This window comes from Lonchura striata, chromosome 2 (genome assembly GCF_046129695.1).
Source record: "Lonchura striata isolate bLonStr1 chromosome 2, bLonStr1.mat, whole genome shotgun sequence".
Taxonomy (NCBI): domain Eukaryota; kingdom Metazoa; phylum Chordata; class Aves; order Passeriformes; family Estrildidae; genus Lonchura; species Lonchura striata.
The window spans coordinates 59,250,074-59,276,772 of NC_134604.1; the positions used below are offsets into that span (position 1 = coordinate 59,250,074).

General features: G+C 45.5%; 1 protein-coding gene across 2 annotated transcripts; it reads left to right on the top strand.

The window, feature by feature from the left end:
• Positions 1–4,640: 4,640 nt before the first annotated feature.
• Positions 4,641–26,033, top strand: RGCC (regulator of cell cycle). 2 transcript variants are annotated; one of them, XM_077781381.1, is made up of 5 exons: positions 4,641–4,753; positions 4,932–5,108; positions 22,178–22,285; positions 23,714–23,779; positions 25,446–26,033. In XM_077781381.1, exons 1-5 carry the CDS (start codon positions 4,717–4,719, stop codon positions 25,451–25,453), a joined length of 396 nt encoding a protein of 131 aa, XP_077637507.1. In that variant the 5' UTR covers positions 4,641–4,716; the 3' UTR covers positions 25,454–26,033. The 2 variants fall into 2 exon arrangements, with proteins under 2 accessions (XP_077637507.1, XP_077637508.1); XM_077781382.1 differs by having other exon boundaries at positions 23,717–23,779.
• Positions 26,034–26,699: the final 666 nt, after the last annotated feature.

Genomic DNA, 26,699 nt, shown 5'->3' on the forward strand with positions numbered 1-26,699 from the left:
TGTGCACCCTAATGTGCACAGCCTTGTTTGCCTGAAAACAGAGCCAGAATGGAGGCAATTTCTTCATCTCTAATTGCCACACAGCACTCCAAATGCCAGGCTCTCTCCCCCTCCTGGCTTACTTCCGTGGTCCCTTTGCTTACATTTTCTTGACTTTTTGTCCCCTTCTCCCTGCTTGTTCTCTGGTGGCTCCTTTGCACTGCAGGAAAAAGACTACAAACTTCTTTATGTCTTATTTACTCACTGCCATCCCTCTCCTTACCTGAAATTCTCTTCCTTTCCCATGCAGTGCTCAGCCAAAGTCCCTTGACCCAGAACATTCAAGATCTTGAGTGGTTTTGCATCTCTCTTTACTGTGGACAGAAGCTCAACATTCAACACTATATGCCAGTGATGTCAATATAGGTTACAAATCTACTTTATCAGTTTAAATTAATTTTAATCCAGCTACGACAATAGTGATTAAATCCAAACTGCCATAAATTTGTTTCAGCATCATTAACTTATTTGAAGACATCCATTCAAAACTCCAAGAGATTCTGCCTCTAGTTACTGAAAGACAGAGACAGAGACCATACTGTGTTCACATTCAGGAGGTTAATTTGACAAGCAGAAAATGTAGAAGGATAGTGTGCCAGAGAAAGTGAGTTTCGGTTTTGGCAGAATTCAGCAGGAAGGTGCATGATTTGCTCACAAGGCCACAGCTGTGAATGATTGTGAGCAGGTCCATGAGTTTGCATCCACTGTACATCAGTCAAGGGCAGAGAGAAAACCAAAAGGAAATAATGCATCAGTCTGTTAAAATTCCAGGTTCCAGTTCAAGGTCTACAGCACATACTGAGAGAAGAGGAAATAAAGTCCTGTGAAAGACCTCTGGCAAAAGATTTTTTTATTTGACAATCTTTCAAGATTAATATATTGCTATAAGTCACTCGCTCTTCTCACTGATGGTGTGGATTGAGCTACAGGTCATAGGCTTTTATTTAGCCCAGCTGGCAGACAAAGTAGAAAAACACCTTGGATGGTAATTAGGCAGCCTATGTAAAATGCATGGCTCATGTCTCTGACAAGGTTTGATTAGTCAGCTCTCCTCATTACAAAACAAGTTCAGCAATTAGCTCACACAGGCAATTCCACTTGCAGCATGAAGGAAAAATAGGCTGGAGTGTCAACCACTGAATCCCTTCAAATGAGCATCCTGAGGGCAGGTTTGTGATGCGCTGGTGATGTTTGATCTATTCCTGCTCTGCAGCCCAAGGAGTTGGGTTTCCCTGTGTGTCAGTCTGGCTGGCACCTGTGCTTTTTCATCCTCTGGCAGTTTTAGTTTTTCTGTTTGACAGCTGTCTTAATTTTGGGCACCCTTGCTTCCCTCAGCTAGAAGTTTGGCAATGATGGACTGTTGTTTGTCATTTGCAGGTTTTTAATTATCTTCTTTAACAAGTTGGTGTTGTTACTTATGTAAAGAATTGTTATTTTCACATACTAATAAATATTAAAAGATGTCTAGAAATTAAATATTCAAAAACTCTAGGCTGCTTCCATGGGCAGGGATCTGGCACTCTGGCTTTTGTCTGATACAATACCAATGAGAAGACAGGTGTAGGTTTCACAACACATTTGTTTTTAACTGTGGGAATATGGTATTACTCAACAAAATTGATATTTTGGGTTATTCTTGATCTTTGAAGTGGTGAAAAGAAATTACTCATTCGACAAAAACTTCTCAGCCATTTCAGATTTGCAAATTCTCCCCTCTCCAGTTCCAGTTTCTGTGTATGTGCATATGGTGCTGCACCTGTACTGTGAATTGTAAACAGTTTCCAATAAATTTCTCATTCTGTTTTGGGTTTTTTTCTGTTTTATATGAATGCCTCAGAAGATGTTCATGGATCTGTGGGCATGTCTGTGCCATGCTTTGGAAGCAACTAGATTATTCAACCTGAAGCATCAATGCCTTTTAAAACCCATTCTAGGAGTCTCTTCAGTGTAGCAACACAATGTGTTGTGTCCCAAATTGTTCCATGCTTTGTTTAGAAAACTAGTGCTTCATGAGCCTTGCAGCTTGACTGTATCAAAATGCCTGTTTTAAAAGCCTTTCCCTGAAGCGTGTTTCCAGGCAGGATTTGTTGATTTAAATAGCTGTGTGGCTCACAAGTTTGTGAGGTTAAAAATGCAGTAGGAAACCACTGTAAACATCGCGTCACCAGCTGAGGAGGATCTGGAGACACTGTGTCGAATGGGCAAGAAGAAATTCACTTTAAATACAGCTTGGACAGCTGCCTAGAAAATGAGAGGGATTCAGTAGCTGAGGTTTACATTAGGAGTTGTGTTGGATGTTTCTCCCCATAAGCATGAGCAGCCAGGCTCATCAGCCTGCAGAGTTTCAAGGCACTGCACTTAAAAGTGACTTCTTCCTTTTGCCAGATGTGGTTTGCTCCTGTTGGCATCTGTAGCAAAAGTGCAGCCTATTCAGCTGGAGCATGCTGAGACCTTTCAAGAATATTTATGGATGTGCATAGTTACATGGTCCATGACATAGAACCAATAAACATAAAAGTGAATCTTTTTTTCCTCTTGTATAAGCTAATGGTTTATGTGTTAAACTAAAATTCACCAGCTGTCTTGGTGAGTTTTAGCATTAATCAGAATCATGGCTGCTTAGAAGAAAACATGAGTATTTACTGAAAGAAATATTAAGAGATTAGTCTGTGGAGCAGTAAACACAACTAAGTAGTTTTAAGTCCAGGTTGTCTTAAGGAAAGAAGAGTTGCCAAACACATGGCTATAAAGAACGAAAGTTTATAGAATAATTTCTTCAGAATGCCTAGAAATTACTCTGAAAATGGTCAATTTGAGTGAAAGATAATAATTTAAAGAGAATGCCAGGGATAAATTCTTCTATCACTAGAGGGAAGCAGTTGTTTTTTTCCCCTGCCTATCCATACTCTCCTTTTATTAGCTCCCTGAGCTGAACCCATTCGACTCAATTCATCAGAAAATCCCTCACTTTCTTCCTGGATTAGTTTTCTGCTGTTCTAAAGTGTTGAATTGGCTCAGCAGCAGATGAGAAAAACCTGCTTAAAAGTCTAGGCCAGGAGCACAAGAAGAGAGAAGGAGGTCATTCCCCTTTTCTGGCAGCAAGCGCTCGGTGGGGATGTGTGTGGTACAGGTAGGATTGATCATATGTGATTGAGCAAAAGAGATTTGACATCAACAGCAGGGCCAGGTCCTTGTCTTTTTGGGCTGTGAGCTGTGCCTAGTCACGTCCTCGACAGTTCCCCCTTCTGCCTTGCATCCATTGTCTTTCATCCTGCTTGTGCTATTGACGTCATGCCCTTGTATCTTCTTGTCCCCTACTTCTTAACCTCGCTTTCCCTCTGTGTCACTATGGTCTTTAAAAAGGATTGTTTGTAGACACTTTTATTAGCAGAAAGAAAAACAGAGGAAGACTACAGAGAGGAGGAAGCCACAGAATAAACAACAATTGAACTTCATCATGAGAACTTCTTTTGGTTCATTGCAAAAATAAATAAATGCCTTCATATCAGCCGGTAAGGAGTGGTGGACAAATCTGTTTTATTGTCTAGAACATTGTTTTTCTAATTTTGTATCTTGCAGGAGCAATGACAGCATGTCTGAAAATGTCAAAAAGTTTCAGAGATGTTTTTTCTTACCTCTCCCTGACTCTACTAATTCTAAATATTTTCATCAGCACACAAACATAATCATAACTCCTGACGCATTCTCACAGAATAGCACCTGATGTCTGTTTTCATATTTCTGGCCATAAGTAAACATGACAGAGTCTTCCCCAATGAATATTTAAGACAACTGGTATTTTAGCTGCTCAGACAGCTTACATTTGAAACGAGCAAGAGACAGACAAGAGCAACACTCCGTAGCTATGGCATGTATAAACATCAGGTTTACCTGACTTCAGGACAAGTGCCAGAATCTTCCTGCTAAGAACAAGTGAAGCACTTCACTGGAGAACACCCTGGCTGATGCACCTGGGGCCGCGACTCCCTTTGCCTGAGCATTCCCTGCGTGTCCCCTGCCACCTGCTCTTCTCCTCGGGTCATCCTCTGGGATTAACTGGCCCAGCTGCCTCCACGGCCGTGCCCACAGCTCACCGATGTACGGAGCAGGGCAATAACCACAGGCAGATGCCAGCCTAATCCCACGGGGACCGGGAAGGAAGGGGATCCCGCGGGTGGCCGAGCAGCATTGCAGCATTGCTGTTGCATGCAAAGCCACGGGCTCACTGCAAGCGAGCCGCTGCCTCCTCGTCGTGCTGTGTGCCCTGTCCTGCTGGCAGTCATGGGGCTGGGTAAGGCTGGCCCAGTCCTGCGTTCCCGTGACAGTCCCTCCTTACAGCGGGCTCTGACAACAGGATACATCTCCCGCTGTCCGCTCCCTCCGCAGCAGCCGGGCGCACAGCCGGTGCCGGGCTTAGCGCAGCGCGATCCCCCCGAAGGAGCCGCGCTCCCGGCGGCGCCGGGCGGCGCTTCCCGCTGTCGGTGGCGTTGTTGGCCGGGCTGCGGCCGCTGGGACAGCCGGCCGGGCGCACCTGCACCGCCCGGGGCCGCCGCCCCGCCCCGGCCCGGCCCGGCCCCGCCGCGCTATAAGAGGGACAGCGGCGGGGCCGGCCGCCTGCACTGGCGGCGGGAGGCGGCGGGAGGCGGCGGCGGCGCTGGGGCATCTCCGCCCGCCGCCATGAAGTCTCCTGCAGCCCAGCGCCCGGCGGGGCAAGGTGGGAGCGGCGGGCGGGACCCCTTCGGGCGAGACCCCTTCGGGCGGGACCCCTTCCTTCTCTCCCTTCTCTTCCCTCCCTTTCCCTCCGCCGGGATGGGGGCGCGGGGGGCGGGCGGGCTCAGGGTCGGGTCGGGCGGGTCCGGTCCGGTCCTGACGCCGCTGCCACCGCCCAGCAGCGCCGGGGGAGGACGGCGGGGGCCTGGCGGAGGCGCTGGGCGAGTTCGACGCGGTCCTGGCCGAGTTCTCCTGCCCCGCCGGCCGGCGCCGCTTCTTCTACGGCGAGCACCTGGAGCGCATGAAGCGGCGGAGCAGCGCCAGCGCCAGCGACGGCAGCGGCCTCAGCGACTCCGAGAGTGAGTGTCCGTCGGTCCGGCCGTGCCGGTCCCGGGGGCGGGGGGCGGCCGGGAGCGACGCTCCAGAGCGGGTGCTAAACCAGCACATCGCCCTCTTTGAGCGAGGCAAGGATCCGGGACGGGAACCCGTCTGTTTCCGTAACACCCGTGCCTTCTCTTTCGCCTTCTGGGTTGGAAGTGCAGGACGCATGGGCTGGCCCCGCTGGTTTTACTCGCTGGTGTTGAACGAGGGGAGAGTCACGAGCGGAGCCTAAAGAGCTGTCGCTGGGAGAAGGTCGGGCTGCGGGACGTCCCGGCATCTGCAGAGAAAGATGTCTCTTAGGGGGACCGTCTTCACAGGGACTGTCCGCTGTGTTTCGGTGACCAGAATCATCTGGACAGAGCGAGCGAGCCAAAATGTGCATGAAACTCAGCCAGGTTCCCCCGTTGTATGAATGGTCATCCACCCATCTATCCATCCGTCCATCTGCATGGACGGCAGTGTTGTCACTGTTTCAGAGGTGCTGATTTTAAGCTACCTTGTGCCCAAGTACACTAGATGTACGTGAATGATATGTGCAGAACATGGAACAGGGAGGGTAGAAAGCTACTTGGAGCAGGAAAATGTAGAATTGGAACTAAATTTTTTCTAGTTAACCTTGGAAAAAAGTTCAACCCCTCTTACTGGCTTTACCAATCAGGGAGAGAAAACATCTTTCCTCTTCCAGATAGTGAAGCGGGAAACTGCTGTTTCATTTGAGAGCAGTAGGTTACTTTCTTAGAAGTAAGTCTTGCTAAATGCAAAATATAACCAGTTTTGTTGGTTTGAGTTTTGTGTTTGGTTTTTTTGTTCGTTTGTTTGGGGGTTTCTGTTTGCATTTTGTTTTGGGGTTTTTTTGTAGGTTTTTTTTTTGTTGTTGTTGTTGTTTGATTTTTTGTTAAGTTCCTAACTATATGGGAAGTTTGATGAAATGTACATGTTTTGCAGCTATTTATAATAAGACTGCTCCTCTAATTTCTGCTCCGCCTCTTTATCAGTTCAGGGACTCGAGGTGCCATTCTGTTGATTTAGTGCTTAAATACTAATGCTATCTCCCTAGTACTTGAGCTATGAGAGCATAGACACTACAGATTATCAGAGCCCTTTATTTCATCATCAGGGATGTAATTCATTTTGTTGGCAGGTATTGTTTTACCTGCCCTGAACTTGAATACCTTGCCTAGCACTGCCTTTGGGTTTTTTTCTGTGGAAGTACATGGATCAAGATGCTATTTTTCTGTTTCATAATGTAGTGAGTGTAGAACTCTTTCTAAAAATCTCTACCTCCAAAGAGGATTTTGAACTCTGTGCCAAATTTAGACTGAACAGTGTTCTTTTGTCTAGCTGAGGGAGTGTTTATGGTGAAATCTGCCTTTACCAAGTCAAACTGGCAGCCCTAGTGTTACTAGTGTTACTTGTGCAGCCTTCATAATTGTGATATGTTAACCTCTCACATACACTTATTGTGTTTCACAATTGAGACACTTGTAATGACAGAGTGAAATAATCTACTGTTGAGAAAATTATAAAAATCCCAACCCAGTATCTAGAACTTATTCTTCTTGTATGGAGAATGCTAAGTAACTACAGATATCTATCTGCTGTTGTGGAGTTGCGTTATGTATATGTTTTATTATCCCTGTATTATGTATTGGTTTATTCCTTTGTACCCCTGTGTGCAACTTGGTTTATCCCCAGTTTTCCCGCCTTGTCCTCCCTTCCCGCCTTCCCAGTATCTATCCATCACCCTGAAAGAGGCATTTTACCCCCCCCCGGGTGCCTTGTCTATCACTCGGTGCCCCTTCCCATCCATCCAGAAGCTTCTACTCAGGGCACCGGGTGATTGGGCGAGGACCTGGGGCTCCCCCCATATCCTTCCCCCATTGGACCCCACCATATCCCCCCATCCCGGAGCCACCCCCTATCCCTATCCCCATTGGTCGTTAGATACCCCTCCCTTACAGTTTATAAGCCAGTGCAAGCACCTTGTGCTTGTTCCTGTTGGCTGGCCCCGTTCTAGGACATTTGGCCCCGTTGGGCTACAATAAACTCGGACTTAGCCCCCAGCAGGATCCGCTCTTCATTTACCACCGCGAGGCTTGCTAGCGCTGCCCGGAACCCACAAAGGCACTCTCCAAACCCCAGCTGGGAGCGGCGGAGGGTGCCTCCATCGCCCGCCCTCGCCCCAGGATGAGAGCTAGCCGGGGCTGAGACAAAGGGAACCGGGGCGGGAGCGCGGCAGCTGGCGCCCAACGTGGGGCCCCGTTTTCGCGGCGTTGGACCCTCGTTTGAGGATTTTAGGGTCGCGCAGACCTGAAGAATCGTCCTCCTGGCCGTCAGCTACCCCGGCGAGAGCAGACCCACGTTTTAGTGGGTGGCACTCTTGGGGACAGGATCGGCAGCTCTGGAACGCACCTCCGGAGTCGATTCTCTCGCGGAGAAGCCCTGCGATTGGTTTTTCTTTTCCACCCTTCCCTCTCGGACCCCTGTGGTTTGTGAGTATAGGGGCCCCTGGGGCTTTCCCGGTCCTTTTTTTGGTTGGTTCCTTTCCCCTAGGTTTTAGGGGAAGGATCCCTTTTTGGTGGGTTTCTTTTTCCCCGGGGTTCGGGGAAAAAATTCCTGTTTTTGGTGCTTCCCTTTCCGGGCGGGAAGCTTAAGGACCGAGACAAAGCCGGAAGTGTGGTCTTTTGTTTTTCGTTCGTGTTTTCCCAATCGTAGGCGCTGCGGCACGATTTAACATCTAACAGCCATGGGTGCAAGGCTGTCCGTGCCGCAGAAGAGCATTTATTCCCAAGTTGTGGGTATCCTTTTAGTGGGGGGAATTAAGGTTAAAAAATCTGAAGTAATACGGTTCGTTCAGTGGTTGTCGCAAACTTTCCCTGACATTTCGCCAGCTAAATTATACCAAGCTCCTTTTTGGGAACAGGTAGCGGGGAAGATCCTGCGACAGTCAGATCTCTCTCTCTCCATATTCACCCATTTGGCTCTCCAAATTCGCGATATAATTAAATATCGCTACGAAAGTCTGCCACTGCCAGCCGCAAACAAACCGATCCCCAGTTCGGCGGGTAGTTCATATAACCCTACTCCGCTTCCCTGTCCCTCAGCCCGGTCGCTGCAGTACGATGCGGCAGCCGCCGCTGCGGCAGGGCACGGGGCGGCTGCTGTCGCTGCTCCCGCGGCTGCGGCTGCGGCGGGCGCTGCGGGAAAACTGCGGCAAAACTCTCCCTCTCTCCCGAAGTCGGGTATTATCAGACAGGCATCCCGGCATTGCCCGCAGGCAGATTCTGGCCCCTCTGAGAATACCCTAGACACCCCGCAGAGCGGTGCAGGCACTGTCTCTGCTTCTACCCGTTCCCCTTCTTCCCCGCGCTGTACAGCCCCCTCCCGTAGAGACTCCGTTCGTTTTCAGTTATCCCAGACCCCCGAAGATCCCTCATCCCCCATCCTCCATCCCCAAACCCCACGAAATGGCTCCCCTTCTTCCCCCTTCCCCAGGACACAAGATGGAGGTGACCGCGTGGGTTTTCCCGCCACTCGTGCTCCTTCTTCCCATGATCCCTGTCCTCCCCCCTCCCATAATCCCTTCCGGCAGACCAACCCCTTCTGCTCCCCAGATTTCTCCGCCCACCTCCCTCCTGCACCCCCCGTCAACTCCCCCTCCATTGAATTATTCAACACCCCACCCCTCAGCTCCACCCCCGGGGAGGGGAGTCCCCACCATACCACTCCCCCTGCTCCAGACCACGCCTCGTCCCCTGGTTCCCACGACCCCACTTCCGGTTCCCACGCTTTCGGTTCTGGGGGGGGGGAGCGTGGGAACCCCGATCCACCCCAATCCCTGCCTGCCTTCTCGGCCACACCTGTCACCTGTACCCCGCGGCAGGGGGGTAGGCCCCTTGCACAGTGGTCCCCCATCCCCCAGCAGACCATCAAAGAGCTCTGCAAGGCCAAGAAGGGGTTCGGGATGGAAAGCGAATACTTCCAAGGCTTATTAAAAGCAACCCTTTCTTCCAAAGAATATGTCCCAGCAGACATGCGAACTCTCTTCTCCTGTTTAATTACCCACGGAGAATTCCTCATCTGGGAGTCCGAGTGGAAGCGGGAGATCAGAGACGTGTTACCTGACCTCTGGGCCAATGCAGATAGCTCTAGGGATGAGGATGGGGCTGTAATATCGCTAGACCACTTGTGCGGGGAGGGGGATTGGAAAATGGGGACCAAGCAGGCGGAAAAAATCCCCAGAGAGGCGCTGCAAGTCAGCACTAGGGCAGCAGAAAAGGCGTTTTTTAAGTTAAGACCCAGCGGTACGGTTATTAACTTCTTGTCCCTAAAGCAGGAATCCCTAGAACCTTTTGTCGCGTTCGTGGATCGCTTGCATCACGCGATGGAGGCTCAGGTCCCGGACGAGAGGCTGCAAGAGAGGATGCTTGCCACAGTTGCGAGGCAGAACGCTAACGACGCGTGCCGGCAAGCAATCCTCAGTCTGCCCCTGGACCCTGAGCCTACCCTTCAAAGCATGCTACAAGTCTGTGCGAGGAAGGTGACAGTTCCTGCTAAAGACATTCCAGAGACTCCTAAACCACCAACAAAGAGAGTAGCCTTCGTTGAAGCCGTGACACCGCCAGCCACCCCCTCTCCAGATCGCCGCCCTACAGGAGCACCCCCGAGGAGACAACAGCACCATCAGGCCTGCAATCTATGTAGGCAGAAGGGACATTGGGCTTCCCAATGCCCGCTGAGGGACGAGTTTTTTAGGTTTAAACAGCAGCGACAAGAAAAGAGTGCCCCCAACTCAGGGGGAAAACAAAAAAACTGAATCATCAGCGCAGTCCCTCCCTGCGCGAGGACATAAATATGGTGGGTTCTATAACATCAGAGGAGGGGAAGGACGACTACCTGCAATGCCCACCTGAGGACATTTCACTGGACTTGACACACCAGATTATGGCTGACAAACCAGCCTATATGAGAAAAGATGTGGATTTCATTCCCACTGCTTGGCTGGGTCGAGGCCCGAACCAGCCCAAGCCGATACTTAACATCGTATCTAGTTTCTCCCCATATAGGTTGGCCCTGACTGAGGCTCTGCACCTAAGGGACAGCGACTGGCACTCCATCGCTGTCGACACAGAAGACCCAGGAACCTGGAGGAACCTCCACAGTAAGTACATCGTTCTTGGGGACACAAAATTCACGCCTCTCGAAGTCACTATTGCACCATCCCTGACATCTAGGAACACCGAGCGATTAGTGGTGTGGCTGCACTGCCCCCATCCTCCAGTCTTCCTTCCCAAGGGCCAAATCATCGCCCAAGCCATTCCAGCATCTGGGCCTCCGGCACACCCTGAGGATCTATGGAAGAAGTCAGCGAAGAAGAGCTACCAGGTGTGCCAGGCCCAGGTCATAGGGAAGGAAAGACCAAAGCTCTCCTGCTATATGCGGAAGGATGGGGAGTACAAACACCTAAGCGGTCTCCTAGATACAGGAGCAGACGTGACGGTCATTCCCGCACGGAATTGGCCGTCACGCTGGGAATTGCAAAACGTGGCGGGGAAAATTCAAGGTGTAGGGGGTTCTCAATTGGCAAAGCAATCAAAAAACATCGTAAAATTTGAGGGGCCGAACGGACAATCGGCCTATTTACGCCCGTTCGTATTAGATTACACAGAACCCTTATGGGGGAGAGACCTGATGGCCCAGTGGGGGGTCACAATTAACATCCCGACCCCCCAAGTTTTTCGGGCAACAGTCACTGAGGAGCGTCCTACCCGGAAACTTAATTGGCTCACAGATACACCAGTGTGGGTAGAGCAGTGGCCGCTCAATAAACAAAAATTAAAAGCGCTTCGGGAGCTCGTGAAGGAGCAACTTGCCAAAGGGAATATCCAAGAAACAACATCCCCCTGGAATTCCCCTGTCTTTGTCCTGAAAAAACCTGGCAAAGACGAGTGGCGCCTCCTTCATGACCTTCGCGCCATCAACAATGTAATAGAAGACATGGGTCCTCTCCAGCCAGGGATGCCGTCCCCCACGATGTTACCAGAAAATTGGGAATTAGCTGTCATTGACATCAAAAATTGTTTTTTCCAAATTCCCCTACACCCTGATGACGCACCACGGTTCGCCTTCTCGGTTCCTTCCATCAACCGAGAAGCCCCAATGGAGAGATACCACTGGAAAGTTCTTCCCCAAGGCATGAAAGTCAGCCCAAGCATTTGCCAGTGGTACGTCTCTTCATTGCTGTCCCCTGTGCGTGCAGCCACCGAGGGCGTGATCATCCAGCACTATATGGATGATATTCTTATTTGTGCCCCCAACAGCGATCTACTTACACACGCGCTTGAACTGACAACCAGTGCGTTAGTTGCTGTAGGGTTCGAGCTGCGAGAGGATAAGATTCAAAGAATGCCACCTTGGAAGTACCTGGGTTTGGAGATAAACAAGCGGACCATTGTTCCGCAGAAATTGGCCATAAAAAATTCAATTCGGACTCTAGCCGACGTGCAGCAGCTGTGTGGGTCTTTAAACTGGGTGAGACCCTGGTTAGGTATTAACAACGAAGACCTAGCCCCTCTTTTCAATTTATTGAAAGGGGGGGAAGAGCCTAGTTCTCCCAGGGAACTCACTCCAGAGGCCAAAGCTGCTTTGCAGAAGGTTCAGGAGGCAATGTCTGCCAGGCAGGCCCACAGGTACAATCCGGGCCTGCCCTTCAGATTCATCATATTGGGCAGACTGCCACACCTCCACGGTGTCATCTTCCAATGGGCAGACACCCTAGGAAAGGGCAAGGATAAGGACAAAAGGGACCCACTCTCCATCATAGAGTGGGTATTCCTGAGTCATTCACGATCCAAAAGGTTGACACGGCCACAAGAGCTGGTGGCAGAGCTAATCCGCAAAGCGAGAACGCGGATTCGGGAGCTGGCGGGGTGTGACTTTGATCACATCCACATTCCTTTGAAATTAGAATCGGGCCAATTCACAAAGGCAATGTTAGAACACCTGCTGCAAGAGAATGAATCATTGCAGTTTGCACTGGACAGCTACACCGGAAAAATTTCTGTTTTGAGACCGGCCCACAAAATTTTCAATTCCGAAATCCAATTCACTCTGTCAACAAAACAAATTCAGAGCAAAAAACCCTTAAAGGCTCTAACAGTTTTTACAGACGCGTCCGGAGGGTCCCACAAGTCAGTAGTGACTTGGAAAGATCCTCAAACTCAGCAGTGGGAGGCAGATGTTGTTGAAGTAAAAGGATCCCCTCAAGTAGCTGAGTTGGCCGCAGTCGTTAGAGCTTTTGAGCGGTTCTCTGAACCTTTTAATTTGGTAACTGATTCGGCCTATGTAGCGGGTGTAGTGTCTAGAGCACAGGATGCAATCCTGCAAGGTGTCTCCAACGATGCCCTTAACAGGTTGCTCTCTAAGCTGATAAGGCTAGTCTCCCACCGAGAGCAACCGTTTTATGTGATGCATATCAGGTCACACACCGACCTGCCGGGGTTCTTGGCCGAGGGCAATCGCCGTGCCGATTCCCTCGCTGCCGCCCCCGCACAGCTGGCGCCGCTCCCGGACAAGTTCCAGCAAGCAAAGATCAGCCACCAGCTTTACCATCAAAATGCGCCTGGTCTGGTCCGGCAGTTCCATCTAACCCGGGACCAAGCCAAGGCCATTGTGGCCACATGCCCGTCCTGTAAGTCGCTCCCACTACCATCAGTGAGCGCAGGGGCTAACCCTAGGGGTCTAAAGTCCTGTGAGGTGTGGCAGATGGACGTTACTCATATCCCCTCCTTCGGGAGGATGAAGTACGTCCATGTCTCCGTGGACACCTTCTCTGGAGCAGTTTTCGCCTCTGCCCACACAGGGGAGAAGGCCAAGGAAGTAGAGAAACACCTGATACAAGCCTTCTCCATGCTAGGCGTCCCAAAACAGATAAAAACAGACAATGCCCCCGGATACACATCCAAGGAATTCGCAGACTTCCTGCAGCAATGGGGAATAGAACATAAAACTGGCATCGCCTATTCCCCGACAGGTCAAGCCGTGGTAGAGAGGACTCATCAAAGCATCAAAAGGATGCTTAAACAACAACAGTCGTCAGCTAAAAATGAGTCCCCCCAAGTTCAGTTAGCGCGGGCCCTTTTTACCATCAATTTCTTAAACTGTTCCTTCGAGTGCCTCAACCCCCCCATCGCGAGGCACTTTAATTCCTACGAGCAGAGCAAGATCAGGGAAAAGCCGCCAGTTCTCATTAAAAACCCTGAGACCTGGCGGCAGGAGGGACCCTATGACTTGGTCACCTGGGGACGGGGGTACGCTTGCGTATCCACGCCCTCAGGCCTGAGATGGGTCCCTTCCAAATTCGTCAGACCATATGTCCCTAAGACCCAGAAGAGAAAACCGGACAGTCCTCAAGTTAGGTACGCCGCCCTCCGACGGCGGAAAAGGTCCCCCTCACCTGGTCCCCCCTCTTCCCTCCCTGGCTCCTGGGATTCTCTGTTCCCCTTTGAGTTAGACCTCCCCTACCTCGACTATTAATTTCAGTTGCTTTCTAAAGAAACAGGACTTTTGCTGCTGCTGGGACTCATTGTGTTTATTACAAGCTTTAACATAGTGATGAACTGAAACCCTTGAACAAAGAAGGGTTTCAAAAAGAAGAATTTCCAGAAAAAGGAAACATCTAGTTTCAAAATGAGCCCAGTGACTGTGAAGCCCCCGTTTAAAGACTTACTTTATCCTCTTCACCTTTCTTTCTTTTTAAACAAAAAAAGGAGGAGATGTGGAGTTGCGTTATGTATATGTTTTATTATCCCTGTATTATGTATTGGTTTATTCCTTTGTACCCCTGTGTGCAACTTGGTTTATCCCCAGTTTTCCCGCCTTGTCCTCCCTTCCCGCCTTCCCAGTATCTATCCATCACCCTGAAAGAGGCATTTTACCCCCCCCGGGTGCCTTGTCTATCACTCGGTGCCCCTTCCCATCCATCCAGAAGCTTCTACTCAGGGCACCGGGTGATTGGGCGAGGACCTGGGGCTCCCCCCATATCCTTCCCCCATTGGACCCCACCATATCCCCCCATCCCGGAGCCACCCCCTATCCCTATCCCCATTGGTCGTTAGATACCCCTCCCTTACAGTTTATAAGCCAGTGCAAGCACCTTGTGCTTGTTCCTGTTGGCTGGCCCCGTTCTAGGACATTTGGCCCCGTTGGGCTACAATAAACTCGGACTTAGCCCCCAGCAGGATCCGCTCTTCATTTACCACCGCGAGGCTTGCTAGCGCTGCCCGGAACCCACAAAGGCACTCTCCAAACCCCAGCTGGGAGCGGCGGAGGGTGCCTCCATCGCCCGCCCTCGCCCCAGGATGAGAGCTAGCCGGGGCTGAGACAAAGGGAACCGGGGCGGGAGCGCGGCATGCTGTGGTTCAAAAAAATTAAATCTTGAAAACTGCTAAAATTGCTCCATTAGAATTGACAAAAAGGATCTTTGGAGGAAGATGGCAGTGCTCTCTGGCAGGGCAGAAGGCCTGGTGAGAAAACAGCATGCTCATGTAAATGGGCAGATCAGATCTTCAGGAAGATCTAGAAAATAAAAATATATATGGCAAATTCACATGGATTTAGGCTGAAGACAGTAGTGGGAGTAGTAGGATAGACAGGGTTTGATGGCTTTATATGAAGTCCTCAAAGATGTTGTATGAGGAATTTGTCAAGTTTTCAAACCCTGTTCCATGCCTGAGTTGCTCCCTAGGTGATGTATCATGTGAAAGATGGCTCTGGAGAAGTCAAAGTCACTGCCTTCTGGGCACCAGCTTGTGAGGGACAGGAGGGTGCACCAGAGTTTATGAGGATATGCTTAAGGGAAAAGGAACAAAACCAGCCAGCTCTGCTCATGGCTCTGGAATAGCCTGGTAAAACACTTCTTCCTAAAGGAGTCATTCAATGCAGTAATTTTTTTATTTTGAAGTTATGGTAGGACTGGAGAGGAATTGTGGATTTATGAAGAGCTCCTTTTATAAAACAGGCTCTAGTGTCTGATGTAATCCAGCTACACTCCCTACATCTATTTTAAGAATAAATTCAGGGAGTTGCCTACTTACCCAGGTTCTTTCAGTTCAAACTCAAGTATTTATTTAGTTTATTTTCCCTTTGATTTCTGGAATTTGGTGTTAGTCAGTATAGTGCTGAATTCATGACCTTACTGTTCTTACTGTGATAAGGGTTAGGTTAAAATGCCACTGCAGAATCAAGGGGTAACTGGGCTGAAAGAATAAGTTCTGATAACATGAATCTTTAAAAACCATATTGTGTGCAGGTACTTTGAATGATCATCTTGTTAATGAAGATTCTTTACATCTCTGTAAAATCTTGTTATCCTGTGCCAAGACTATTTCAAGTACACTTTACCATGTGTGTATAGAACAGTTCAGACTATCGTGTTTTAGTGCTATCTGTTGTTTGTTGTTTGATCTAATCCTCCTAACTGATTTGGTGTGGCTGATTATATGTATCTTTTGGCCACTCCTGCAGTGATATCTTTCCACTCAGAGATGGAACTGTAAGGGAAGGAAACATTTTAAACTGTTCTAACTGTTTGTTGCAGTGCCCCTGAATCAGCCTTAAATTCTGTTTCATGAGAAGCTACTAGCAGATGTCAAGTGGTCGTACTTGAACAATATTGTTTAGTAGGGTAAGGGAAGCCTTTCTTCTCCTGGGGGATCTGCCATGGGCATGAGCCCATTTAATTTAATAGAAAAGTTTACAGAATATCTCTGTCAATGCAGTTAATCCTGAAAATATTCTGTTATCCTTAAAATCTCCCAAGGAAGCTAGCTCCAAAAATACTACTTTAAATTCTTATATTACCTATTTCTGGCTCCTGAGAAAAAGTAAGATTTTGAAGGTTCTGTATAAAAATGGATGCAATAGTACTTTGTTCTCCCGCATCTTGTCCTGTCATTTGACTAAATGATCTTTGGACAAGGCCTGGCTTGGCTGTGGCTAAGCCTTGTACGCAGCACAATGGACTCTAGACCTTGCTGAACAGGGAGGCTCTGAGTGCAGATGTGTGATGATCCTGGCCCATGAGTATTACATTCACCACCACAGCTGAGTGGGTCAGTGCTGGAAATCGTGATGCAACTGCTGAGTTACTCCAGCATTCCAGAGCTTCTGGACTGTGAGTGAGTACCAGTTATGTTTCAAGTTGACGTATTCAAACGAATTGGAGCCCAGCAGCTTCGTTCTTTAGGTTATTAATTGAGCTTCTAAGGAATACTTTATAACTCTTTGCTATTCACAGCATATCTTGGCTGTGATAAAGGAAGATTTGTGCTAGAGAGTGCTGTGCTGGCAGAAGCCACTTGTGTAGCTGCAGCTGTATTAATGAACTTACAGATAGCATTGTCTTCTTGTGTCAGAATAAGCTTGCAAAGAAGAGTGCGGGCTGGCCCGTGTGAAATGCATACCCAGTCAGTGCATAGTGCCAGTACAGTTTATGGCAGTGTCAGCACAGCCTTCCAAGTTTAGACTAAGGATAATGAATGGGAAGTTAGACTTTATGAGAGGTTGAGAAGGGAAGTGCTTTAGTGTTTCTAACACTGAAAAACTACATTAGAATCTGTTGTCATTCTCTCAGAAATGTTTGACACTTGTAGCTCCATGTTTTCTTGAGGCAGGTTCAGCTTCCTGCCTCTCTGTTAAAAGCATTGCAAAATAAATTAATCAATTAAACTATTGTTCTCATACAGCCAGCAGTGTTTCTTTGGAGTTGTTTTTTAGGGGTAAGTAAATGGTTTCTGAGCAGTGCCTCGTGGCTTTTAAACACAAGAAATCCTGAGTGCATCTAGAACTCTTAATTTTATTAATGTTAAAATCAAGTAGGTGCAGGGGGGTTGAGCAGGGTCTTTTAACAAAGTGCTTGGTGTAGTGGCAGCACTTGTGTTTACATAGGTGTGGCTCCACATGCTCATGCTGATGCCTGGGCCATCCAGAGATGAAGCATCAGCCACTGATAGTACTGCAGCACTCGCCCCAAAAAAACTGTTTACATTATCAGTCAGGTAATACGTGACCATAAAGAAGGCTAAGAAAATGGCAACAAAAATGATTGAAGATGTAAAATATTTTCCAAATGCTTAAATATCCTGGGACTGTCAGGCAAAAAAGAGATGTTTTGGGTGGGGACAAGACAGTCTTCCAGGGAATCCTAAGTGACATTAGGAAAGTGACTGCTATGTCACCAGTATGAGGAAGTCAAATTAAATTAGCATGTTTCAAAAAAATGAGGCATTATTTCCTTCACAAGCAGTTAAATATTAAGGTATTATTGATATTAGAAGTTCACATACTAAAAAATACTTGATAAAATCCCAGCAGGGGCCATTGAGGACTGCTTGGGCTGATGCCACTGCTGTCTCAGGAAAGAGACTGGTATGTGCATTGGGAGAACTTGGTAGAGCTCATCCTGCAACTATCAGTGTGTGGCTGCAGCACCCTGAAGCTCCTCTGCAGGCATCTGCTGTGAGCTGGTGTGAGAGACAGGATGTGAAGCAGATGAGCCTTTGTTCTCTGCCACAAATGTCAGTCTTGTAACATGAAAAGGAGGTGGATTGTGCCTGTGAACTTCCTATGGCTTGTCTCAAACAAGAGGACAATAAAATGCTTATAATGAAAAAAGTGAAGACTTTCTCTTCTGGAGAAAGTCCCTTTTTTAAAATGATGTGAGAAAAATTTTTATTACATTACTGATGTTCAAGGGGAAGAAAAATTGGAAGTTTCAGGTGTGTAGCCTTCTCTACAGGTGTTTCAGTGTGCTGAGAAATGAAATTTTCATAAGATTTCCTGTTCTTGTCACTTCAGCATACCCATTGCTCTTACTCATTAGAAAGGAAGATTAGTAAAGGGAAGGCTGGAGTTGGAAACTGCCTCATAGCTGGTAAACATGGTGGGGAGTGGGAAGGTAGCTTTGTATATAATGAGAAAACATGCTTGTGCATCTGGGTTTCAGGCTTCCTAGATCACTTTTGTGTAGCTATGTGATTTGAAATACTTTAAGTAGTGATGCTTAGGTGTGTCAATAGAGAAAAGGTGTCATTTTTTGGTCAGTATTGAAACAGATGTTTGTTAGCTAAGCAAAATCCCCACAAAAATAAACAATGCAGCCAAGTGTAACTGTGATGATGATAAAAATAAACACTGTCCTTGGGGGGCTGAAACTTATGCATTTTGAAACGGGCTTTTTGTTTCTCACTTCTGGTGACATTACCATTTCCAGAATTTTTTTTCTGATTTTTTTTTAGCAAGTAGATTATGTTCTGTTAGGAATTATTTGTGTGGTCTGCTCATTAAGTGCTGAGTTACTGTTTTATAATGAATTACTTGTAGGCACTTGAGTGGACTTGTGAAGCTTTTCTCTGAAAGCTTTATGAACGTGCTTTAACTTTTTCCCCTCAAACTTTCCCCACCAAAAACTGCAGTAAAAATGTTACCAACACCAGTGCTCTTCAAAACTGTATCTTGAGCCATGGCTCTAGAAAGAGCGTGGTACTAAAGAAGTGACACAGCTGATTTTTTCCATTGTCTGTTTTGAAATGAAAAGTTTGAGGCTTTCCTCCTTCAGTCCATTAGTGCTGAGAGCCTTTCAATTGCTCATTTCATGGGGACATTTCTATATTTACATGGTGTTGCCATGGTTTATTTTGTGGTTTAACCATATACTGGAACAGTAAAGTTATACTAACTATAGATTACTTTGCCAAAGTAAAATACACCCATGTTTATTCCTACCCCCTAATTTTGCAGTGTAGTTGACTGATGCCAATCAACTCACTGACAAAACTCTCAGATTTTAAGGCTTTTTTTTTTACTTTTGGAGAGACTGTTATTTTTTAAACAGTTGAAGTGGCATAGTCTGCATACAAGCACTGGGTCTAGAATCAATGTACAAAGTGAAAAATAGATCATGAATTAGAAACTTGTGGTGGGAGAGAAGGAGCTGGATGAGGAAGGACAGCAGCAGTGATATCCCTGGCATCAGCCCCTGGTTATTGGGTTGCAGAGGATGTTGTATTTGTCTGACAGTGGAACTCTTCCAAGGGCCATTATTGGAGGTGAATGAGCAAATCTTGGCTTGGGCAGCTGGTAGAGAGCAAAGACTGAAATGTTCTTTCCCCAGAGCTTTCTGCCCTACAGCCACACTTTGCCAAAGAGGGTATTTTTCTGTGCTGCATATCATAAGTATTTTTTAACAGTACATTGTTTTCAGCAGGTATAGTGACCTTGCTGGTGGAGTCAATGCATTCATTCCTTCTTACGTCACTAGAATTTATGATACTTGGTGGCATGAATAAGCCACAGTCAGTAGCTAAAGTATATTTTGCTTTGAGAAAGATAAATGTTGATATTTTCCTGAAACTATTACAACCCATCAGAAGATAACATTGTTATGTTAAAATATTTCACCTTTTGAAACTGGAAGAAAAACATTCAGAGATTTAAAGTAACAGTTTTGTCATATTTTATCTTTGTCCAATTGTAAATATTTCCCAGCATCGTGTTTGTGGAAGCCAGTATGAAATTACATTTTCTGATGTCAACCCAGCCCTGCTACATTTGGTGTCTGGATGTATCAGAGAGTTCAATTAGAAGTATACTCAGATTTATAACCATAGTTCTCTGTATTTTTTATTAATTAAATGAGCTGTAAAATCTTTAAAATGTGAATTGATTTGGAAATTCTTGTTCTTCCCTATTCAAATAAATAGCCTGAAAAGTGTTTTATCTTTGGCCTGTTCTGTCAGTGTTTCAGTGAATTACAGTCTTGGCTGCAGCACTGTTTGTGTCAGCTATTACAAGTTACTTGGGTTTTTTATGATGGTAGGGGTTTGCCCTGAATAGCTAGAATTTTCCATTCTGTGCTTCTTAGTCACTGGGGTTTGCATCTTGGTGGAAAAAATGTAGCCTTAGTAGGCAATTGTTCTGTAAACTGATTTCAGAGGAAATTTGCCATACCTTTAATGGAGAGAAAGTATCAACTAATGTACAGGGTTCCTGTGGTGTATGTAGTATAGCACTGGTGACACACATCATTGCAGAGCATTACCTTAGGTTTTTGGGGTTTTTTTTCTGTTTTTAGGAGCTGCTTTTAAAATGGCTTATATTTTCCCCCATTTTTCTATCTAAAATGATTTAATTTCTGCATTGTATTCATGAAGTCCTTCTTATATTTGAAGATTCAAGTAGCTTGGTTTTGATCTGCTGAAGTTTGGAAAGAACAGCACTTCTTAAGAGTGGAGATAAAGAAATTCCAATTAGAGGGTTCTTTGAAGAAGCCATCAAACTCTATACCCATGTCTGTAAACAAGAAATAGCAAGTGGTGGCTGACCAGGTGAAATAGCCCCAGGTGATGGATGTCAGTCACATCATCGCTCACATTTGTGTGGTGCTGTGGGTCATGTGTTTTGCCAGAACAGGAGCCAAGATGATGGCAAAGGGAGCTGAAAATACAGCCCAGTGGTGTGCCAAAATGCATGAGAAAGAGGAAAGGCTGAAGCTTTTCCCGCAAGCCTTTTCAGTGTGTGTTGTAACAGAGGTGAGCTTGGAAGCCAGCACAGAACAAACAAATCAGCTTTTATGATTGAGGAAAGATTTGAGAGGCTTTGTAGGTGCAGTTGTCTGGTCTGCCTTGTCACTATGCCTTATGCTCCTGTGGAAGGTGCTTTTGTGCTGGAGAGGACAGCAGGCTAGAGGAGGTGGGTGGGGACACACACTCTTCTTCCCAAAGACAGCTGAACTTGAGGCACTGGTCTGCAAGAGGATGTTCTCAGAGCCTGCTGTTGGGAGACATCCAGACACTCAGTGGAGGTGGAGATGTGCAGATCTTGGCAAGGCTAGCTGTGGTCCTGCCCCCTTTTGCCAATTCATTTAGACACCCTTAATTTAGCTAAAGCAGTCCTCTCCTGGCACAGCAAACGGAGCAGGCTTCCAAGGAAGTGTGGCAATTCTCTCTGCACTGGGCTTGGTGCTGCAGTGCAGCACCTCCAGGCTGTGGCTCCAGGGATGAGTGCTGTGCGTGCTGCAGGGAGCAGAACCGCTGGCCTCCCTGCAAGCACTGCCAGTCACCACCCCATGTTTTAAGACACACACACTGCTGTCCTAGGCAATGTGCCAAGTAAACGGAGTCCATGGACACGTTTGTATCACAAAGGTGTCTTTTTGTAGAACCACAGTGTTCAGGTCACTGCCTTGAAGCTGCGGGGTCAGCAGTTTTAGAGTCTCTAGCAGGATGACAGTGCCTCCTTCCAGTGGAGGTAGGACTAATACTTGAGGTGTCCCTGTACTTACAGATACTTTTTGATGCTTTTCAAGCTTAAGGCCTTCTCTAAAATACAAGAACATCAAAATGGTACAGGGGCCTTTTCTGTTCTTTTCCAGGACATATAAGACCTTCTTTGAAAGATCACCTAAAATAAGATTGCAGGATATCTTGTGTATCAGTGTACTGCTTCATGAACTCCAGAGAATCGCAGAATAAAATAATTTAAAATGTCATGCTTAAAGCAGCAGAGTAATGTATGGAGAAAGGGGTACACTTGCTTTGGGGATAAAGGACAGCACTAAATATACTTGTTATTCTAAAGGGTTGTCCTTGTCCTGGAGCTCTCTAGTCAGTTTTTTGGTAACTTTTGAAAAATTTAGTTAACAATTTCCCAGAATATTGTGAATTAGGCAGGTCCTACCAGATCTAATTTTGCTGATGTGGGATAATTGTAATTTCTGTCTAATTTTTCAAACGGTGCTGACTTCAGGGAAAGCTTTCCTTGTTGGGGGTGAGGACTGAGCCTATTCCTGCTTTCTTTTTAACAGTAGGAGTGGGAGCAGCAGCCTTCACACAATAAAGGGTTTATTTATTCACTTCTCTGGTTTTGAAGACTTTAAATTTGAGTTCTACATACTTTGAAGTCTGTATGGGAAAGGCTGCATTTTGGATTTATATTATATTGCAGACTTCAGAAGGTGTCAAATTTACTTTATAATGTTGCTTTTTTACAGGTGCAGATTCCCTCTACAGAAATAGTTTCAGTCTCAGTGATGAAAAGCTCAACTCTTCAAGTGCATCTACTCCAAGCTTGCCATCCCCTTCAGTAACTCCTTGTAAAGGTATCTTAATTTTAGCTGGCATTTCTTCCTAATCCTCAATTATATGAGCTTCTTGCTGGGAGCCAGAATTCACATGCTTGGATGGACTTTTTTGGTTTTTTTCTTGGTGTTTTTTTGTTGTTTGGGGTTTTGGGTTTGTTTTTCTTTTTAAATGACAACAAAACTAAGGATTACTGATGATAACCCTACAAATCCAAGTATTGCTGTCTTGATTATAAATGGCAATACCATTCTATATCTGCACTTTGCAGGTGGCCTGGCAAGTCTTTTGGTTTTGAAACACTGAGCTAACTTCTGCTAAACACTGAAGCAACTAAGTGTCTTAAGTGTGCCATTTCTCTATAAAAATGCTTAGCATGGATGCAGGAGTAGAGGGTCTCCTCTGAAGCCATATGCTGCCATTTAATTTAATACAATTGCTCAGATCCATGCAGACCTTACACAGTGTTTATACAAGACACATATTAGCAATTTCTCCCTTCTTTGAAGCTATGCTCTTTCAAAGAGGGTTCTGTCTTGCAGCTGATCTGACTTCCCAGAACAATGTTTCATTCAGGTGAATTTGGATTAACTCTGGAGCAGACATATCAATAAGTGAACATTCATACATTTATACTATGTGGTGCATGTTCAATAGCCTTTCATGCTTTCGCGTTTTCCACAGTGGCCAGTCACAAAAAACCAAGTTGAATGCTTTATTTTCAATTGGTGGGATATTAAGGGGAAGTAATGGGTAACAGTTTCTGTGAAGAACTGAATCAAGAGCTCAGCTAAACTGACAGGAAATATTTGGTGGAGAATTACACTAAAGGACAATATGCTCTTCCTGATGAGAAGACAGAAAGAGTTGGAACTGTCTTGGAAAAGACCACCAGCATGAGATAAGGAAGCAACTTGCAGTAAAACTAGATTGAATGGAACCAGTGGTGTTGCCAGGAGTGGGAAATCTAATGGCTGTTTAGTTACACATTTATAGTGTATGAACCAAGATGAAAGGATCTGGCAGAACAGCAAAGTTGTGATACTGATATGATTTTAAAGGGCTGAATTTGAGTAGGGCTGGGAGCTCATAGGGATTGATTAGGGCCTTGCATGCAGCATCTGAAGAGAGGAAACATGGCCACAGTAGCAAAGACATGGATTAGTTGATATGTATCTTTTATTCTTCACTGCAACCCCATTTTTTAAAGGAGACTACATAAAGTATTGCTTTGTGTTGCTTCTGTCAAGTAGAAAACTATGAAAGCTAGAATTTCAATTCAGTCTCCCATGTTCTCAAAGTGCTCTTGGATATTGCAGCAACTCTGTTGAACTTTGCTGACAATAATACATAGCATATTTGCTACCTCTGAAAATTATCTGGAGGTTCATGTGTTTCTTCTAGCCAGAGAAACATGTCCTATCTAATCAGTATTTACTCTTGTTTAGCAGCAAAGCTTGGAGACACAAAAGAGCTGGAGGACTTCATTGCTGATCTTGACAGAACACTAGCAAGTAAGTGGATTTTTATTAGTTGCTTGCATCTCACTTAGAACTTGTTTCAAAGACTGTTGAAAGCCAATGTATAGGGAGAGAAGGAAGGGAAAAATAGGAATAGTTTATATAATGTGGCTTCCTTTTAGTTTGCTAGTCCTGTGGATCATTAGCTAGATAAAAAGGTAAAACAGACTAAATTCAGACTTTGCCTGAATGTTCAAGGCATGGAGTTTATCCTGTGTAACAAAGGCTGAACTCAATGAACCCCTGGTCCCATCTCTGAGTCAGCTGCAATTCACCCCTCCTTGACAGTGGATGAATAAATAAACATCAGTTTCTTAAATACTCAAAACTCAGTTTAAAAACTGGTGTTCTATTTCTTCATTATAAAGCTAAGTAACTGGAGGAGTATCCTCTGGTGAGGATACAACCTTTTTGTTCTAGACTTTGCTTTATGAAAGAATGAAGGAGCAGATATCTGTATCTATTGACTTAATGTCAAAATCCTGTTTGTGCTTGTTTTTACCAGGAATTGAACTTGGATCACTGTTTCTGGCACTGTCTAGAAATTGTATCTTTCAGCTACAGTAATGAATTCTTCATTATGATTTTTAAAGAAAAACAACAAAAAAACTGGCCACCTATTGCCAACCATGTACTCTGCCTGTTCCTTTTGCTTCTTCCTCTTCTGTTGTGGACATAATAACATTTCTTTTGTGTTTCAGGTTGGAGTTTTTTTTATGTGGAACTAGGCTATAGAGCCCAAACTGACAAGCTGTAGGACTAGACCTTAATAACAGCATAAACAAAGCCCTCTCAAACTATGAACCGAGAGTTTTGTGTACTCATTAGGTGTTTTCCCTTCTCTGTATTTCTTGAAGATAGGGACTCAATTCAAGACAGCTGCCCTTATGAGCTTCCTGCTTCCCTGCTGTCTTATTTGTATCTTATTCCTGGTTTCACTTCTCATGCTTAAAATACATTTTTTAGTTTCCCGTCTTCTGTCATGGAAGTGAGCTTGAGCTAACTCCGTCTTTACCACTGAAATTTAATTGACCACTCTTCTGAAAAAATCCAAGTTTTTGAAGGTTTCTGTAGGACAATGAAAGCCCAAACTGGCAAATATTTGCACTTCTATATCTTGCACAGCCATGTTGCAGCTCTAAAGGGGCTGCCTATAATATGCAGATTTTATTTTTTGCTTGTCAAGTACATCAAAGATGAAGGCAGGAACAGCCACCTCCTCTAGTGGTTTTGTGCTCTCTTTTTTTTGGTGGTTTTTTTTTTTTTTGTTTTTTTTTTTTGTTTTTTAATCTCAAGTAGAAAAATCTCCAGTGATCTTGGCAGAGGTTCATTTGTACAGTATCACTGTACAGTGAGGAAGAAGTCCAACTTCCATCTGGTATTTATCATCATATTTTTGAGGAGTTGTATGTGTATATGCTTGAGGTTACACAAAACTTTGTTCAGGCACTGTTTCAGGCCTAATGCACTTGTTAGGACAGTACTTGCCTTGTCTTTTTTGCACACCAGCATTTCAGCTTTCAGGTTAATTTATAAAAAGACATAATTTGGCTTGTCAGGTAGTCTAGCAAGCTGGGCTTAGGCAAGTGTCTGATATGTCAACAACATGCAATCTTATTTAATAGAGAGCTTAGTGATCTTTCTTGTTCTGTATTTTCAGGTATGTGAAATGAATTTTCAGCATTGTGCTTGCATGTGAATGTCCTCTGAAGGATAAATTGCATCAATCAGTGAGAACTGCTGTCCTTGTCTGATAACTTCGCTCCCCAAGATACCCCCTGAACATAACCTTTGTAAATTCCTACAAGTATTTAACTGGCAACATTGGTTTTGGGGTTTGGGCTTTTGGTTTTTTTACTTTGCAGCAGATGGAATAACTTAAATGTTAGAGCTGTATTTTGCTTTAAAATATAGCTTGAATTTTAATTTAAAGTTGCTTTTATGCAAATATATTTGTAATTTTATATAGGTGAAAACTTTAATGCTTTTCTCCATTATAATATATTTTTGTATGCAAATAAATCCTGAACTGGAATCCAGATGTCTGTAAGCTTCCTATGAACATGCAAACTTTGAAATATAAGTTCCAATTAAACTGTTATTGAAAACAACGTGCTTTAAAATATCTTGATAATGGTATGTTTTTGCCTTGTTAGGCAAAATTTGTTATGCTAGTTAAATGTGGTTGCTTAAATAAGAACTTTGTAAAATTAATACAGTCAGAAAAATAATAAATTTGGTCAAACTATTACTTCTGATTTGTGTTACTATAAATGAAATTACACTGACTTACTAGTCATTTGAACAGTAACACCTATTTTAAACCCTATACAAAAGCTGGTTTTAAACTCTCAGACCATTTGACATGAAGCACTCACTCTTTGGAAGGTCAGACATTTAGGCCCATCAGATTAAAGGTATGGAGAGACAATACTTGTGTCTGGATGTTTCTAACACCAGGCCCTTGTGTCTGGAACAATCAGCCACTCTGAAAAGACTTCCTGGCCATCAGTGTGGTGCCGAAAGAGGGAAGGTGAACCTGTGCTTTTTACAAGGAACCTGATTCTTTCCATATGCATTAGGCACAGGGAATGTCATTATGTGAGCTCTCCTCCAGCTGCTGCAGGCATTACAGCTGGCTCTGCTGTCTGGGTGTGCTCTCCAGGCTGTTCATGCCAAGTGAGCTGGGGCTGGGCTGGTTTGAGCTCCTGCCTGATTTTTACCACAGCTGTCTTGTGAGCAGTAGCTTGAATGGTCCAGTTGTTGTGCCCCCTTTGTGTTACCTTTGAGTGTGTCTGGAGTGCGTGTGTACCTGTGATGCAGCTACCTGCTTAGGGCACCTTAAAGGACAGACTTGCATCTGCCTTCTGCAGCTTGGGGAAAACCTACTGTGTATTTCCTAATAGGAACATCA